This window comes from Mesoplodon mirus, assembly GCF_964341445.2.
Source record: "Mesoplodon mirus genome assembly, chromosome: 17".
Taxonomy (NCBI): Eukaryota; Metazoa; Chordata; class Mammalia; order Artiodactyla; family Ziphiidae; genus Mesoplodon; species Mesoplodon mirus.
The window spans coordinates 64,051,086-64,064,674 of record NC_138993.1 but is presented as its reverse complement, the minus strand read 5'-3'; the positions used below and the strand labels follow the sequence as shown (position 1 = coordinate 64,064,674).

General features: G+C 46.0%; 1 protein-coding gene across 5 annotated transcripts in view; it reads left to right on the top strand.

Annotated features, from left to right (window-relative positions):
* Positions 1-13,589, top strand: part of ABCC4 (ATP binding cassette subfamily C member 4 (PEL blood group)) — a 211,379-nt gene that overhangs the window by 82,403 nt on the left and 115,387 nt on the right. For all 5 annotated transcript variants that reach the window (XM_082602459.1, XM_082602461.1, XM_082602460.1 and 2 more), the window contains 4 exons: positions 3,065-3,154; positions 4,347-4,538; positions 9,202-9,296; positions 9,523-9,609. In XM_082602459.1, coding sequence (XP_082458585.1) covers positions 3,065-3,154; positions 4,347-4,538; positions 9,202-9,296; positions 9,523-9,609 — 464 coding nt within the window. The remainder of the gene's footprint in view (positions 1-3,064; positions 3,155-4,346; positions 4,539-9,201; positions 9,297-9,522; positions 9,610-13,589) is intronic.

Genomic DNA, 13,589 nt, shown 5'->3' with positions numbered 1-13,589 from the left:
CCATCCGGTGCAGAGCCCAGGAGCTCGACTGCTGGTGGGAGTGGAGACCACAGTGCAGGTGGTATGTATTCACGCCTGTCACACTAAGTGTGGTGTCACTTGCATCCTGTTCACCTACTTCTGATTCAGTACCTGCTTCCCCACCAACAAAACAGTAGTATGGGGCTTCCCTGGTGGCGCAGTGGTTGAGAGTCCGCCTGCCGATGCAGGGGACACGGGTTCGTGCCCCGGTCCGGGAAGATCCCACATGCCGTGGAGCGGCTGGGCCCGTGAGCCATGGCTGCTGAGCCTGCGCGTCCGGAGCCTGTGCTCCGCAAAGGGAGAGGCCACAACAGTGAGAGGCCCGCGTACCGCAAAAAAACAAAAACAAAAACAAAACAGTAGTATGTTCCCAAATAAATAAAAATATACTCCCTTAGCTTTCGCACATGGAAACTCTAACAAGGTACCTTATCTGACCTGATAGTTTCTCCTACCTGAATATTGTAGATTTACCTCCTGCCTGGTATTTCTCATCATAATACACTCGAAGCCTTTATGAAAAGCACCATTAAACTTCCATTACGATGGCAACTCTTTGTGGATGGTAACATGTACTTTGTATGAAACATTAACAAAATCTCTTATACCAAACTATGCAGCATTATAAAATGAGCTGTTTCGTTCTTCTTCCAAGAACGTAATAACATGCCCCCAGACTTCTGTGTAACTTGCAGTGTAGCACAGAACATCCTATTCTGTTGTCCTGGCCTTGCCTATGGAAGGCTGTGCCCTGTGCTGGGTCATTAGTAATTAGGGGCTCTCAGGTTAGGTCCTGGGTGAAAGAGCCCTCAGGAGGGGGCGTGGCACAGACCTTGGGGATTTTTGGAGAGAAGCGGAGTCTGAATGAATCCCCCGCTGGGTTGGGAGGCTGGAGGTAGACATGAGCTTTCTAAGCTGCTCCGCTTTACAGCCAGGTGGGCAGGTGGCGGGAGGTTTCAGGGACCCAGGTCTCATTCATGAAATGATGGGACTTGGTCTCAGTCTTTAAGGTTTAAAATAAATGGTCCTGTGGGAGCCTCCAAGGGACAGGGATTTCAAACTGTGTCTGGCAGCTGAGTGGGGCTCAGCTGATGATCCTGTGGAATCCGCATGCCCTGAGTCTGGATAACCAGGAGAGGACAGGCTTCAGTACCATGGGCTGTCGAGTGCTGTCCCCTTCTGGTCACGCCAGAGCAGTGCCGGATCCTGAAGCCTGAACAGGGAGGGAACTCAGTGTCTGGTCCTGGCACACTGTGAGGTGTGGTGACAGGGAGCTGATGTTTGTAAGTGGCCCAGTATTTTGTCGCCTTAACTGAGTGAAAAGTGGTAAAATAAGAACCCTAAGTGTCAGAGAAGGAGAAGTGGAGAAGCTTCAGTGTTTCTCATGTATTGAAGTCTAGGTTCTTATTGATAGATTTGTAATTCCTATAACATCTGGGGCTAGTGTTTGGGTGATGCAGAGCCTCACGCCTGAACAGGGAGGGAAGTCCATGTTCTTTGCCCTGACAAACTGAAGGGCTGCAGCAGGAAGCTGTGTTTGTAGGTGGCTCATTATCGTGCAGTCACAACTGAGTGAGAAGTAGCAAAATAAGAATCCAAGTGTTAATCACAAAGAAAGGAGTGGAGTAGCTTTAAAAAAAGTCTCGTGTTAAAATATGGGGCTAGTTATTTTGATGATTAAAAATAATTATTTTTTCAGTAGCTGCCTATATCTATAATCAGTTCAGTTCTTTCCAGAGAAATTTTCCATTTAGAACATTATCCAGACTTCTTATCCAGACCCTGTGCTTTTATTAGTCTTTTGGGCATTTTACTTAATCACACATAACCACTTTTTTTTTTCTTTAACATTAGCAGTTAAGATTTTTTTTTAAACACTTAGTATATGTAAAGAAAGACACATACCCCTAAGTCTCCTTATGATAGAATTTACAGTTTGTTCAAGAACATGACCTGTGATTGGCATGATGAGTACTTTATCCTTCTCCTTTGTGTTGGATTGTTTGCTGTGACATGTACCTCCATGGTTTGTTTTTGTTTTTTTACAGTAGAAGTACTTTGTTGTCCCTATTTACCCAGAATAGGTAATGCATGTAAGAGGTACAAAATTGAGGCTTTATCACTCTCACCTACTGTGTTATACATAATCCCCGCACCCCTCCCCCCCCCCCCTTTTTTTTTTTTTTTTGCTGTACGCGGGCCTCTCACTGCTGTGGCCTCTCCCGTTGCGGAGCGCTCCCGTTGCGGAGCACAGGCTCCGGACACACAGGCTCCGCGGCCATGGCTCGCGGGCCCAGCCGCTCTGCGGCATGTGGGATCTTCCGGGATCGGGGCACGAACCCGTGTCCCCTGCATTGGCAGGCGGACTCTCAACCACTGCGCCACCAGGGAAGCCCAGCCCCCCCTTTTTTTGGTTGTTGGTGTTAAACTGAATCTCTGGTGAAATTGGAGCCTTGACTGCCATTTACATGACTTTATTTATCAAGAGCAACTTTATCATATAAAGTGCCCCGTTGCTTGCTGACCATTACTGAGATTCATTCTTTATCAAGCGAAAATAAAGAGATGAGTGGAGATGTCAAATTATTAGTAGAGGCCCAGGCATGATATGTACTTACGCTGCCACCCTGTGGAGAGTAGTGAAGTAAACGGCACCAATGGCTCTAATGAAAACTTAATAATGATTAGAAACCTCCCATGCTGGATATTCTATTAATTATATTATATTAATAAGCTAGTGTGCATCATGGAGTTTGCATTTCGAGGAGGGGCCTTGTCATTTCAACTACTTAAATTCTGTGGGTGTCTAGAGCTGTGTCCGTATGAAAATCTGGCAAAAGAAGTAGGCTTCCTAAAGGCAACTAAAGCTGTTTCAAAGGTGTTTTTTGATGAAAAGGCCCCCAGGACTCACTATCTTAAAATAGGAAGGACGAAAACGTGGGTTATATTAGCATATCAATGACTTAACATTATTTTCTCTACTTTCTGAAGTTCACTTTTTTATTTGATTGAAATGAACCGTTTTGTAAACTTAAATTTGCAGGCATCAGAAACCCCAACTCTACAAGGCCTTTCCTTTACTGTGAGACCCGGTGAGCTGTTAGCTGTGGTCGGACCTGTAGGAGCAGGAAAGGTAAGTTATGATGCCTTTCGGCAGCTTGACGCAATGCCGCAGCCCCTGTGAAATTTTCAGAGTCGAGCCCAGAGCTGTAGGTAACACAGTTTGAATTGGGTGTATCTCAAACAGCATTTCTCTGTTCCATGGAACATTAGTTTTGCAAGAAGGTTGCATGTCCAAATAAACGTGGATAAATGCCCATTGCGTTTTCCGTCCTGGTGCTTCATGTTACACAGTTGGGAACTGCTTGTCGGGACTTTGGACGTCTCAGTGAAGGGAGTTATTTACGTGACAGCTGTTCAGGACAGAATGAAGCAATGGGGACTTCTTTCTGTCACAGTGGTCCCTCCAGGAGGTCTGGAGGTTGTAATGGCTCTTCCGGGAAGCTTTGAGCATTTCTTCATGTGACTTGACTTGGTCCCGTCAGTGCACGTGTAGTGAGTCTGCAGCCATGTGCTGGAGCTAAAGATACAGACGTGAGCAAGACCCAGACACCTCTGCCCTCCAGAGGCAACCAGGTTCTGGGGCGAGACAGATACGCAGGCAGATTATTTCAGCCCAGTGTGGTGAGCGCTGTGATGCTGCGGACACAGACACGCCACGTCTGTGTGTTGTTAAAGATTTGAAGGACATGTGCACATGCACTTGGTCTGAAACAACAAAATACAGGAACCTAAACGTGGGATATGTACACGATTTAATGATTTAATTTATGATGGAGTTCTGCTCTTTGGACACGACTCACTTCAGAGTTTTTAAAAAAAATAATCATCTTTCGATCTATTATTCATAGAAAGCGTTATTTAAGAATAAGTGTTTGTCAAGTAAGGGATACCCGGATGCAGGAACAAGTGCACTAAACATCAGATACATGAAACTACACATCCTGCTGGGCTGCTCTGCTAGTTAAGGATGTTCAACATTCTAACTTAGTCTTTGCTGAGTAGAGCATTTCAGTTGCGGGAAACTCTTGGGCAGTTTAGATTGTCGTGCTATTATATTAATATTCCTTATCAGCCATTAGTGTACATTGACCAGTGATATTATTTTCAATTTGTTTGTCTCAACGGCCACAGCTGTACTTTATCCTCTTTTAAAGGAAAGGGTCCTATCGTTTATCAAGCGCCCAGGGTGGGGACAGGTGTTCTGCGGGCGTGTCCGTCCTGAGTGCCGCCTGTTCACGCGTGTGTGTTGCCATCTGTTTCAGTCGTCACTGTTGAGTGCTGTGCTGGGGGAGCTGCCCCCGAGCCAGGGGCTGGTCAGCGTGCACGGGAGGATCGCGTATGTTTCTCAGCAGCCCTGGGTGTTTTCAGGAACTCTGAGGAGTAATATTCTATTTGGGAAGAAATATGAAAAAGAACGATATGAAAAAGTAATAAAGGCTTGTGCTTTGAAAAAGGTGAGTCATGACTTTTGAGTTATATATACTCAAATTTCAAATGATGATGGTGTTGGTTTAAACTACAAGGTTGGTTAAAAGATCTTTTAATGTTGTTTAATGCTTTTAAGCTGGTCTTCTGGATGAACATGTACACATGTAGGCTACTGTTTGAATTCTGATGTAACGATGCTCACAGAATGCCTTTTTGGAGGAGGGGACTGTTTCACTTTGTGAAGTTTCATTCACTTTACCTTCTTTTTTTAATGCACAATTACAAAAATTTGTAAAAAATAGAGAGCACAGTGTAATGAATACTCATGAACCCACCCCCAGCTTCAGCCAGGATCAGCTCGTGGCCAGTCTTGCTGCATCTTTACCCCTGCCCACTGCCAGCCCCAGTCCCACCCCAGATTATTCTGAAGCAGATCCTAGACCTCAGATTAGTTCATCTGTAAACATTTCACTAGTTTTCTCTAAAAGACCTTTGGAGAGGGGTGGGATAGGGAGGGTGGGAGGGAGGGAGACGCAAGAGGGAAGAGATATGGGAACATATGTATATGTATAACTGATTCACTTTGTTATAAAGCAGAAACTAACACACCATTATAAAGCAATTATACTCCAATAAAGATGTAAACAAACAAAAAAAATTACCACATTATTACACCTGAAAAGTAACCTGAATTTCCTGAATATCATCAATGTTCTTGTCAGTGTTTACATGTTGTTCATCATCTCACTGGGAAATTTCTTTAACCATTGGCTTGAATCAGGCTCCACATAAGGTCTGCCCCCTGCACTCGGTTGATGCCTTCGTGGTCCCTTTCATTCTCTAGTTTTCCCTCTCTGCTTCGCTTTTGACTTGTAATTTATTATTTAAAGAAAAAGTAATGCTTTAACCTTTCTTCTTAATACGGCCTGTTTTCAGTGGGGGAGAGATTGTTTTCAGAAATGGCATTGAATTTCAGAGAAAATGGAAAATGAAACATTTCTCTGTACAAGGGGATTTAAATGAAATTAGTGAATCAGTTATGCAAACTGAACTTAGCTAGAAGGATAATATAATTTAGTGAAACAAAAGAAAAAATCTAAATACTGATAAATGCTATGTTATTCTCTTTGGTTATAAAAATCTGAATAATAGCGTTAAACAGCTCTCCCCGGGGTCTGGTCAGAGCAGTCTGGACATCGTATTGTTCTTTTATACTGTGAGGAAAAGGCTGGGGCAGGTTTTCAGAGGTGTGGTGTTAAAGGCCTGTGTGGAAATAGTTATTCTGCTTGAACAATGGCTTGAACATCACAGACTGTGTTAGATGAGTAGCATTTGATGATGTTCTGGACACAACACAATTGTTTGCTTGTTTAATGGGCTTCTGTTTCCTTCTCGTGAGTTATGGTTAATGGGAGATTTTTCGTTGACAGACATGAAGTAAAGTTGACAGTAATGAGGTAGATTTTTTTTAAAATGATATACGAAAAGGGGAAATGCAAGTGTGAAACAGTAAGAAAAATAGCTGTCATTTATTCAGAGTCCATGTGGAAGTCATTTTTCTGTTTGTCACTCACGTGCAAGCACACATAACAAGGTGTATGAGTTATTAGTCTTTTACAAGGACCTTTGATGTTACCATCCTCATTTTATAGTTAGTAAAACTGAGGCTTGAGAGATGGGACGCCTCACCTCTACATTTGCAGCTCAGGTTTAAGACCCAAGGGGCTCAATGCTTTGCCCCAGCCCCATGGGATGATGGAACCAGTAACTCGGGCCGTGTTCTGGGACTTCACCCACCCTCGGGTGTCCCTGTGGCACAGACTCTGGTGGGAAGGGGCCCCTGCGGGATTGGGCCGCACAGCGCTTCTTCTGCACGTGACGTGAGGTTTACGCACTCGGACTGCCCTCCTGTTGTGCTGCGTGGTCGGGACGTAGAGTTGGGGCCCTCGTGCCCATTCCCTCCTTGGCAGGAGGGGAGGCCCAGGGCGGAGAAGGAGCGCAGGGCGGAGTCCTGGCCCCGGCGTCGTCACTTGCCTGCTGTCGCTTTGGACACGTCCTGTTTCCTGCCTGGGCCTCTGACGTCTCTGCAGCAAAATGAGGGCCTTGGGTCACAGGGTTTCCAAGAGGTTTTGCTGCTGCTCTGAAATGGAATCCATGTGTCCGTGAATGGGCATAAGACCGTCACAGGTAATACTGGTGTCGTGGAATTATTTTGACCTGTAGATACAGAGACTACATGTGGAGTAGGAAAAAAACGTGTGGTCTTTGGAGAGAAATGGTCCTGAGTGGTAATTTCAAGTGTTTCTCTGTTTCCTTTTTATAAAATAAGGGGGAGGTATGGGTTTACTGTAAAGAGAAAGGCAATGTTTGTAAAATGCAAACCTGCCAGGTTTTCAGTAAATACATACATGGAAACAAAAATAATAAAGTTTTCTCTTTATGGGTGGTTCCCATAAAACAGGAAAAAGCAGCATTTCTTTTATTACATATCTTAATAATTAGATGCTTTCTACTAGATCTAATTGAAGTACGTGTTTAAGTTCATTGAGCCGAAGACATATCTGTAGTTAAAATATAAAGTAATCACACTTGGCAACGTCGAATTAAGCTGGTGCCATATTCAAAGTGACCCCATAGGGAGTTATACAACACAATGTAGGGAACAACCTAATAATGTTTGGCCTGCTGTAGGAATCGTGTTTAAACTGCAAGGCTTAGGAGACAGAAGGCTCAGGGAATGAGTTTCAGTTTCTCTATTTAGTAGGGAAAAAACCATGGGATTTCGTCTGTTTTTCTGAACCTTACCTGGCCTCATCTTTAAAATGGAAATCATAGTGCTATCGGCCAAATGGATTTAAAGCTGTGATGAAAGGCAGTTTTACGTGGTTTGACTCTGGAACCCAGCCCTCCTCGGCCAGGGGCTCACGTCAGGTCCCCATTAAATATTTTAACAGTCTGTTCCATGTTTGTACACTAAGTCTCCAGCATCCCTAAAGGGCCCTTGATGTGCTTCTGGACAGATGGCATCCAACCAGCGTCGCCATTTCCTAGTTTTCCCGTAGTTTGTGTGTCTGCTTTTCATTGAAAATTGGTGAATAAGAATACCTTCCTGTCAGTGGGAGGAATTGTAATATATGATGAACTCAGGCTTTTCCCCTGTAACCTAATCAGAAAATGGTGGCTGGGAAATCAGCCTGACTTGGATTTTAGTTCAAATCGTCTAAAACGTTTTCCCATTTGTGGCTGGTTCTTAAATAGATTGCAGAGCTGACAACACACTTGAAGTCCTCCTACCAGACTTGGAGAGAGAGCCTGGTCCTTATGCCCTAACTGTGCTCGAGTGGATCTAAGTGCCTTTTCTAAAACATGGTTCAGATCGCTGCACTACAGTGTGGTGCTGTTTTGAGAAGAAAACCAAAACAGCATAAAATGTAGGCCTAAAAACTAAGCAGAACGGTTTGCAAGGAGTGTCTTCAGTGAAACAGAGGCCAAGTAAACTCTGTGTGTGTGTGTGTAAGGCTGGGAGTGTGTCTTAAAACGGCTTATTGTATCTCAGGAAAACCAAAAGCAAGCGATGGTAGTAAAGAATTAAGGTGAAAAAATGATGAATTTTCACGACAGAGCAATTGCTGCCTTTTGTTTGATGCTCCGCATTTAAGCTTTGAGTGTACAGGGAACCTGTGTGTGCCTGTGTGTCTTTGTGGCTGTCAGGGAGGGTTATGATGGGGATAGTCTCTTTCTTCTCCTTGTGGTCATGTGCTTTGCGTGTCATGATTCACACTGTGCGTGGGTTTTCACTGTTGATCTGATGAGAAAATAGGCCTCAATCACCAATAGCAAGTTACAATCCCTTCACGTCCTTATTCCATTTATGGAGGGTGTTTGTACACTTGTTTTGATTGTCCCAGGATCCTTGAGTTTAGTGATTCTTGTTTCTGCAGCACATTTCTGTAGAAGTTGAAAATGAGACTTAGGGATTTCAAAGGACTAGTTTATCATGGAGATCCCAGTATGCCACTAGTTCTCTCCCCAAATTTGCTGAAGTAGAGACCAAGAAATGAGGGCTTCATCTGTAGAAAGGTAGTCTGTGTATCCTAGGTTGATGCCTGAGGGGTTTAGTAGAAAACAAACTCTCTGCAAACTCTGCTTGTCTATACCAGGATCTGTCAGATGATAGTTATAGGCAATCTAAATCTAAGCCCCTCCACCCTCCAACAGATCTACTCAAACCCCCTCTGAACAGAGCCCTTCTCGACCCCAGTAGTGACTCACTTTCCCTCCTTTACTCCCTATCCCCCTAAGCTGGCTTCCTTTTTCTTCTAGTCCTTAGTACTTGCACTCATGGTAATTTTCCATCTCCCATCACGGAAAGAAACTCTAGGGACTTTGTTTCCTCTTGGCTGAATTCCTTGTGCCCAGAACAATGCATGGTATATAGTCGATCCTCAATAAATGTGTGTCAAAATAGTCAACTGCCTAAATGCTGTGAAAAGCTACAGAATGAAAAAAAATGAAAAGCCCTGAGGTTTTTTTTTTTAATGTTTAAGGTTACAATTTAGTCACTATAAAATATACCCATTGCTGTTGATCACATACTTGTATAAAGAACTAATGCTAAAAAGGTTAGGATGGCAGGAGGAGAGCACATTTGAAGTTTTTCTCTTTTTCCCCTTTTCTGTCTCCATGTAGGATTTACAGCTTTTGGAGGATGGAGACCTAACTGTGATAGGAGACCGGGGGACCACGCTGAGCGGAGGGCAGAAAGCCCGGGTCAACCTCGCGAGGTAAAGGGCGTTTCCGTTGCCATCCTGCCCCTCCCTCCCCCATGGCTCCTGGTGGACGTGAGCACGCAGACCCCGCTTACCGGGTGGGCCTGTGTGAAGCAGGGTCTTGGCCCTTTTCCCTGGGCTCTTGGAATGAATCCTGATTTGTTGGACACCATCTTGATTCAAAGACGGGACCCGGGAAGCTGGAAGCGTTCTTCTCCTGACGTCTCTCTACGTTTCCTAGAGCCGTGTATCAGGATGCAGACATCTACCTCCTGGACGATCCGCTCAGTGCAGTAGATGCAGAAGTGAGCAGGCACCTGTTCGAACTGTGAGTTTGCTCCTGTTTTCTGTCATTTCTGCTTTCCGAGAGCCCCATGGAGATCAGGGAAGAGAGCTCAGGAAAGCGCTTGTGCTTCAGGAGACTCCGCTTGTTCTGCACTGGGGTCCCGCCCTCCCCTCCCTTCCCTCCACGGAAGATCCATCCTAGAGAAATTTGCATAATGATGAGGTCAAGACAGGAAAATGCAGAAGGAGCTTCCAGTGTGTGGAGGCCAGTGGAGGCCATGCTTTAGGCAGTAGAGGGGCAGATGGCAGGTCTCCCTGCTGCTTGCAGTGAATCACCAGACACTGGATGGATCCAGACCCCAGCAGTAAGAACGACGGTGTACGTACGGTTTTTAAATCAGAGAGTGGGACTCAGTAGCCTGGTACTTGGCTGCCAGTCCTTTCCCTCCATCATTTGTTTAAGGCGTGTTAGAATCGAAGTTTTCAGTAGTGACATAGGGCTTCCATGGAAAGGCCTAGTTTTTTACGCTTATTATTCTTTTGGTTTGGAAATACTTAATACAGTCTAGAACTTAATAATGAGTTATTCCATATCTAAGTATGACTTCATATATTTAACATTGCTTCATGGATGCTTACTAGAATTAATACTTAGACCCACAGTGCACGGTTAACTTGAATTTGTAACTGGGTATCTAGAATCTGGCTGAAATCCTGACTTTCACTTTGAGTTTCTGGAATGTGTTGTCAGGGGCTCTTGTTTGGCCACGGAACCCCTGAAGCAGAACAGCTCTGATGCTTTTCTGTGTATAATGTGTCCTAACACACGCTGACTGAGGCCTCTGTGGAGTCTAGACTGGCCTCTTCGAAAGCCTTGTGAACTTGCTTTTTGTGAAACGGCACCCACACCTACCCCACGGGTAGTTGCCTTGCTGTTGTGCACCTTGTTAAAGCCAACGAGCCGTTCTAGCTGCACTTATTAAAGCCCTGCTGTGTGCACTGAGATCCATGCCCTTACAGAGGCTGTTGCACACAACCTCTTAGTTTACAGAGGAGAACAGTGAGCCAGGAGAGGGGAGGGACCCACACGGGGCAGAATAAGGGAGACTGAGACGTTCAGCTCTCATTTCTGCCTCTAAGGAATCTGTCTCTATGGAGCTTGTTAAGACGGATGCCTGGGAAAAGTTCAGCAGAGTCGCGGTTTAGAGGGTCTGTTTATAGGATGGTAAATGCTAAATGGAAGTAGAAGTGGGCAGCTGTAGGCTTTCAGGTGAAGTTGGAAAGCTCCCTGTGCACTGGCCTTAGCGGGAAGTGCCCTGTGGGCCTGCAGGCTGGAAGGGTTTGTGGAGGCTGAGCATAGGATTGAGTTCCTTTTGCTAAATAGGAAGATTAGAAGCAAAGGTGGACACTGAGAATAGGATTCAGTTCCTTTTGCTAAATGGGAAGAAGCAAGGCTGTGAGAACAGCAGCAGGCACGTCCTTGCCTGGAGGATGCGGGTTGTACGGCAGAGAGAAGCAATTTGAAATTCTCGCTGTCAGTTCCTCTTAGTTTGCTAGGGCTCTGTCTGTCCAGGGTGCTCTCACAGGAGACCATAGACTGGGCAGCTAAGAAATAAGAGAAGTTTATCTCTCACAGTTCTGGAAGCTGGGAAAGCCCACGGTCAAGGTGCTGTCAGATTTGGTGTCTGGTGAGGGCCCGATTCCTGTGTCTTCACGTGGCAGAAGGGGTGAGGGAGCCGTGTGGGTTCCTTATATAAGGGCACTAATCCCATTCATGCAGGCTCTGCCCTCATGACCTAATCACCTCCCAACGGCCCCATATCTAGTACCTTCACTGTGGGGATTGGGTTTCAGCGTATGAATTTTGAGGAAAAAAAACAGTCAGTCTATAGCAGCCTGTTATATGGTGAAGGCTGGAAGGTCAAGGTCAAGGTGTGGGTGGGTTTGGTTGCTGCTGAGACCTCTCTTCCTGACTTCCGACGGCATCCTCCTCGCCGTGTCCTCTCGCTGTGTCCGCACGTGGTCTGTTCTCTGTCCACGTGCCCTGCTCTTAGGTGTTGGGCTCCTCTCTTTCTGAGGACCCCAGTCAGATTGGATTAGGCCCCGTGTAATTAAGGGTAACAATTATTTCTTTAAAGGCCCTGTCACCAGATACTAAGGTACTGGTGAATAACGTGTCAACATGAATTTTTTGGGGGAAAAACTTCATTCACAGCAAGTCCTAAGTAGCATAGTAAAGAGGCTTTCGCACAGTCAGCAGTGTGAGAGAGAGACGGGTGAGGCAGCCCTGAGCTCTGGATACTGGGAGCTGGGATTCCACATCCACTAAGCAGGGGTCATTGGCGGGTTCCACCAAAGTCTGTATGTTAATTTTTGCTTAGTTTTGGGGTGGTGAAAGAGCTCTGGAGATCGATGGTGGTGATGGCTGCACGGCAGTGTGAACGTACTTAAATGCTACTGAGCTGTATGCTTAAAAATAGTTGAAATGGCAAACTTTACGTTATGTATATGTTACCACAATAAAAAAAAGTGCACAAGTAGCATTGAATCTTTCAGAACACAAGAGCAGGGCAGCCGACACGTGGCATGGCCTCCAGCTCTCTGACCTGACCCCCTTTTCCCACCCTCTCCTGATCATGAGTTGATGAATTTTTCCCTTAGAGAAGTGCCTTGTGGCTTGTCACGGGTTCAGTGACAGGCACTGGTGCTGTGACAGAGGTTCCCCACCCCCGTTCTCCTGGCATCACGGGCAGTTCAGCCTCCCTGTTCCCAGGGTGCTGACCACAGAAGTTCTCCCAGGTTCTTCTTCTAACACAGGCAGTGTTTAGAGTTGTTGGGTTTAATGACCTTGGATGTACACTTGATAGAAGCAGCCTTGTTCAGACTGTTGTTTGCTAATCAGAACCACATTCTCTGGGGAAACTTAGGGCAGGGAGCACGAATGCAATTTAGGAAATCACTCAGCAGCAACTGGAGAATGTTCTCAACGAGTTAGAAAATTGGATGGAACAGTTTGCTATGGAAGATGGTGGTCGTGTCCAAGCTTAGTAATGGGGAGTGTTTTGTATTAAAAGTGAACGAATCGCACTTCTACTTGCCCTTAACAGTTTCCCTGAGTCATGAACCTATAGCCGAGGTTATTAAGGTTTGTGAGTTTTCCAACTATACGTTGTAAACCTTAAGTGGATTCTCTCACCTACGGAAGGTTAGAGCCTTAGGTGAACTGATGCAGTCTCACCTGTGTCCAGCGGTGGATCCCGTTTTGGTTCAGAGAGCCCCACGTGGCCAGACCCCCCGGCTCCTGCGTCACCAGCTCTCGGGTCTGTCCTGGTCAGGTGCCCACGCTGCTGTCCACACAGTTCGCCCTCCCTGCTGCAGCCCTTCACAGACTCCCCTCCTGTTCAGGCTGCAGCTCCAGGTCCTCAAACGGAGAATGAGCTTCTTTGCCATCTGCCCCCATCAGCCTTTCCAGCTGGTCCTCACACCCACTCGGCCTTCCAGCCGTGCTGGCTTTGTGACGGGCCCTTTCTCTCACCTGTCTATCTGTCTGTAGATATGGCTCCCTCTGTGCCAGAGCCCCTGCCTTTCCCTCCTGTTCCTTCAGGGGGAGCCTGTGCCCTTCTGTCTTCCCGCAGCCCTCAGTGGGTTGCACTTGACCATTTATCAGTCCTCCCCACCCGCTATAAGCTGTGAATGCATGAAGGTTCCTTAGCCGAGCATGTTCTGTCCCAGGACCCTTAGACCCGCTGTACCTTTTTCCAGGATGTTTTCCCCCAGATAGTCTCAGGGCTCCCGTGTCACCCCCATCTAAGACCGCAGCCCCCCTTGCTGTTCCTTCAGAGCACACATCACGGCCCGATGGTGCATTTTCTATACTTGTTTAGTGTGTCCTGTACATGGTGCTGAGTAGTGTCTGCTTTCTTCACCTGTGGATGTATGCTCGACAGTTAAGACTGTGCCTGGTATCTCACCAAAGCCTGTCGAATGAATGAATGTAGATGGGTGCTCTTTTTCATTCCTATT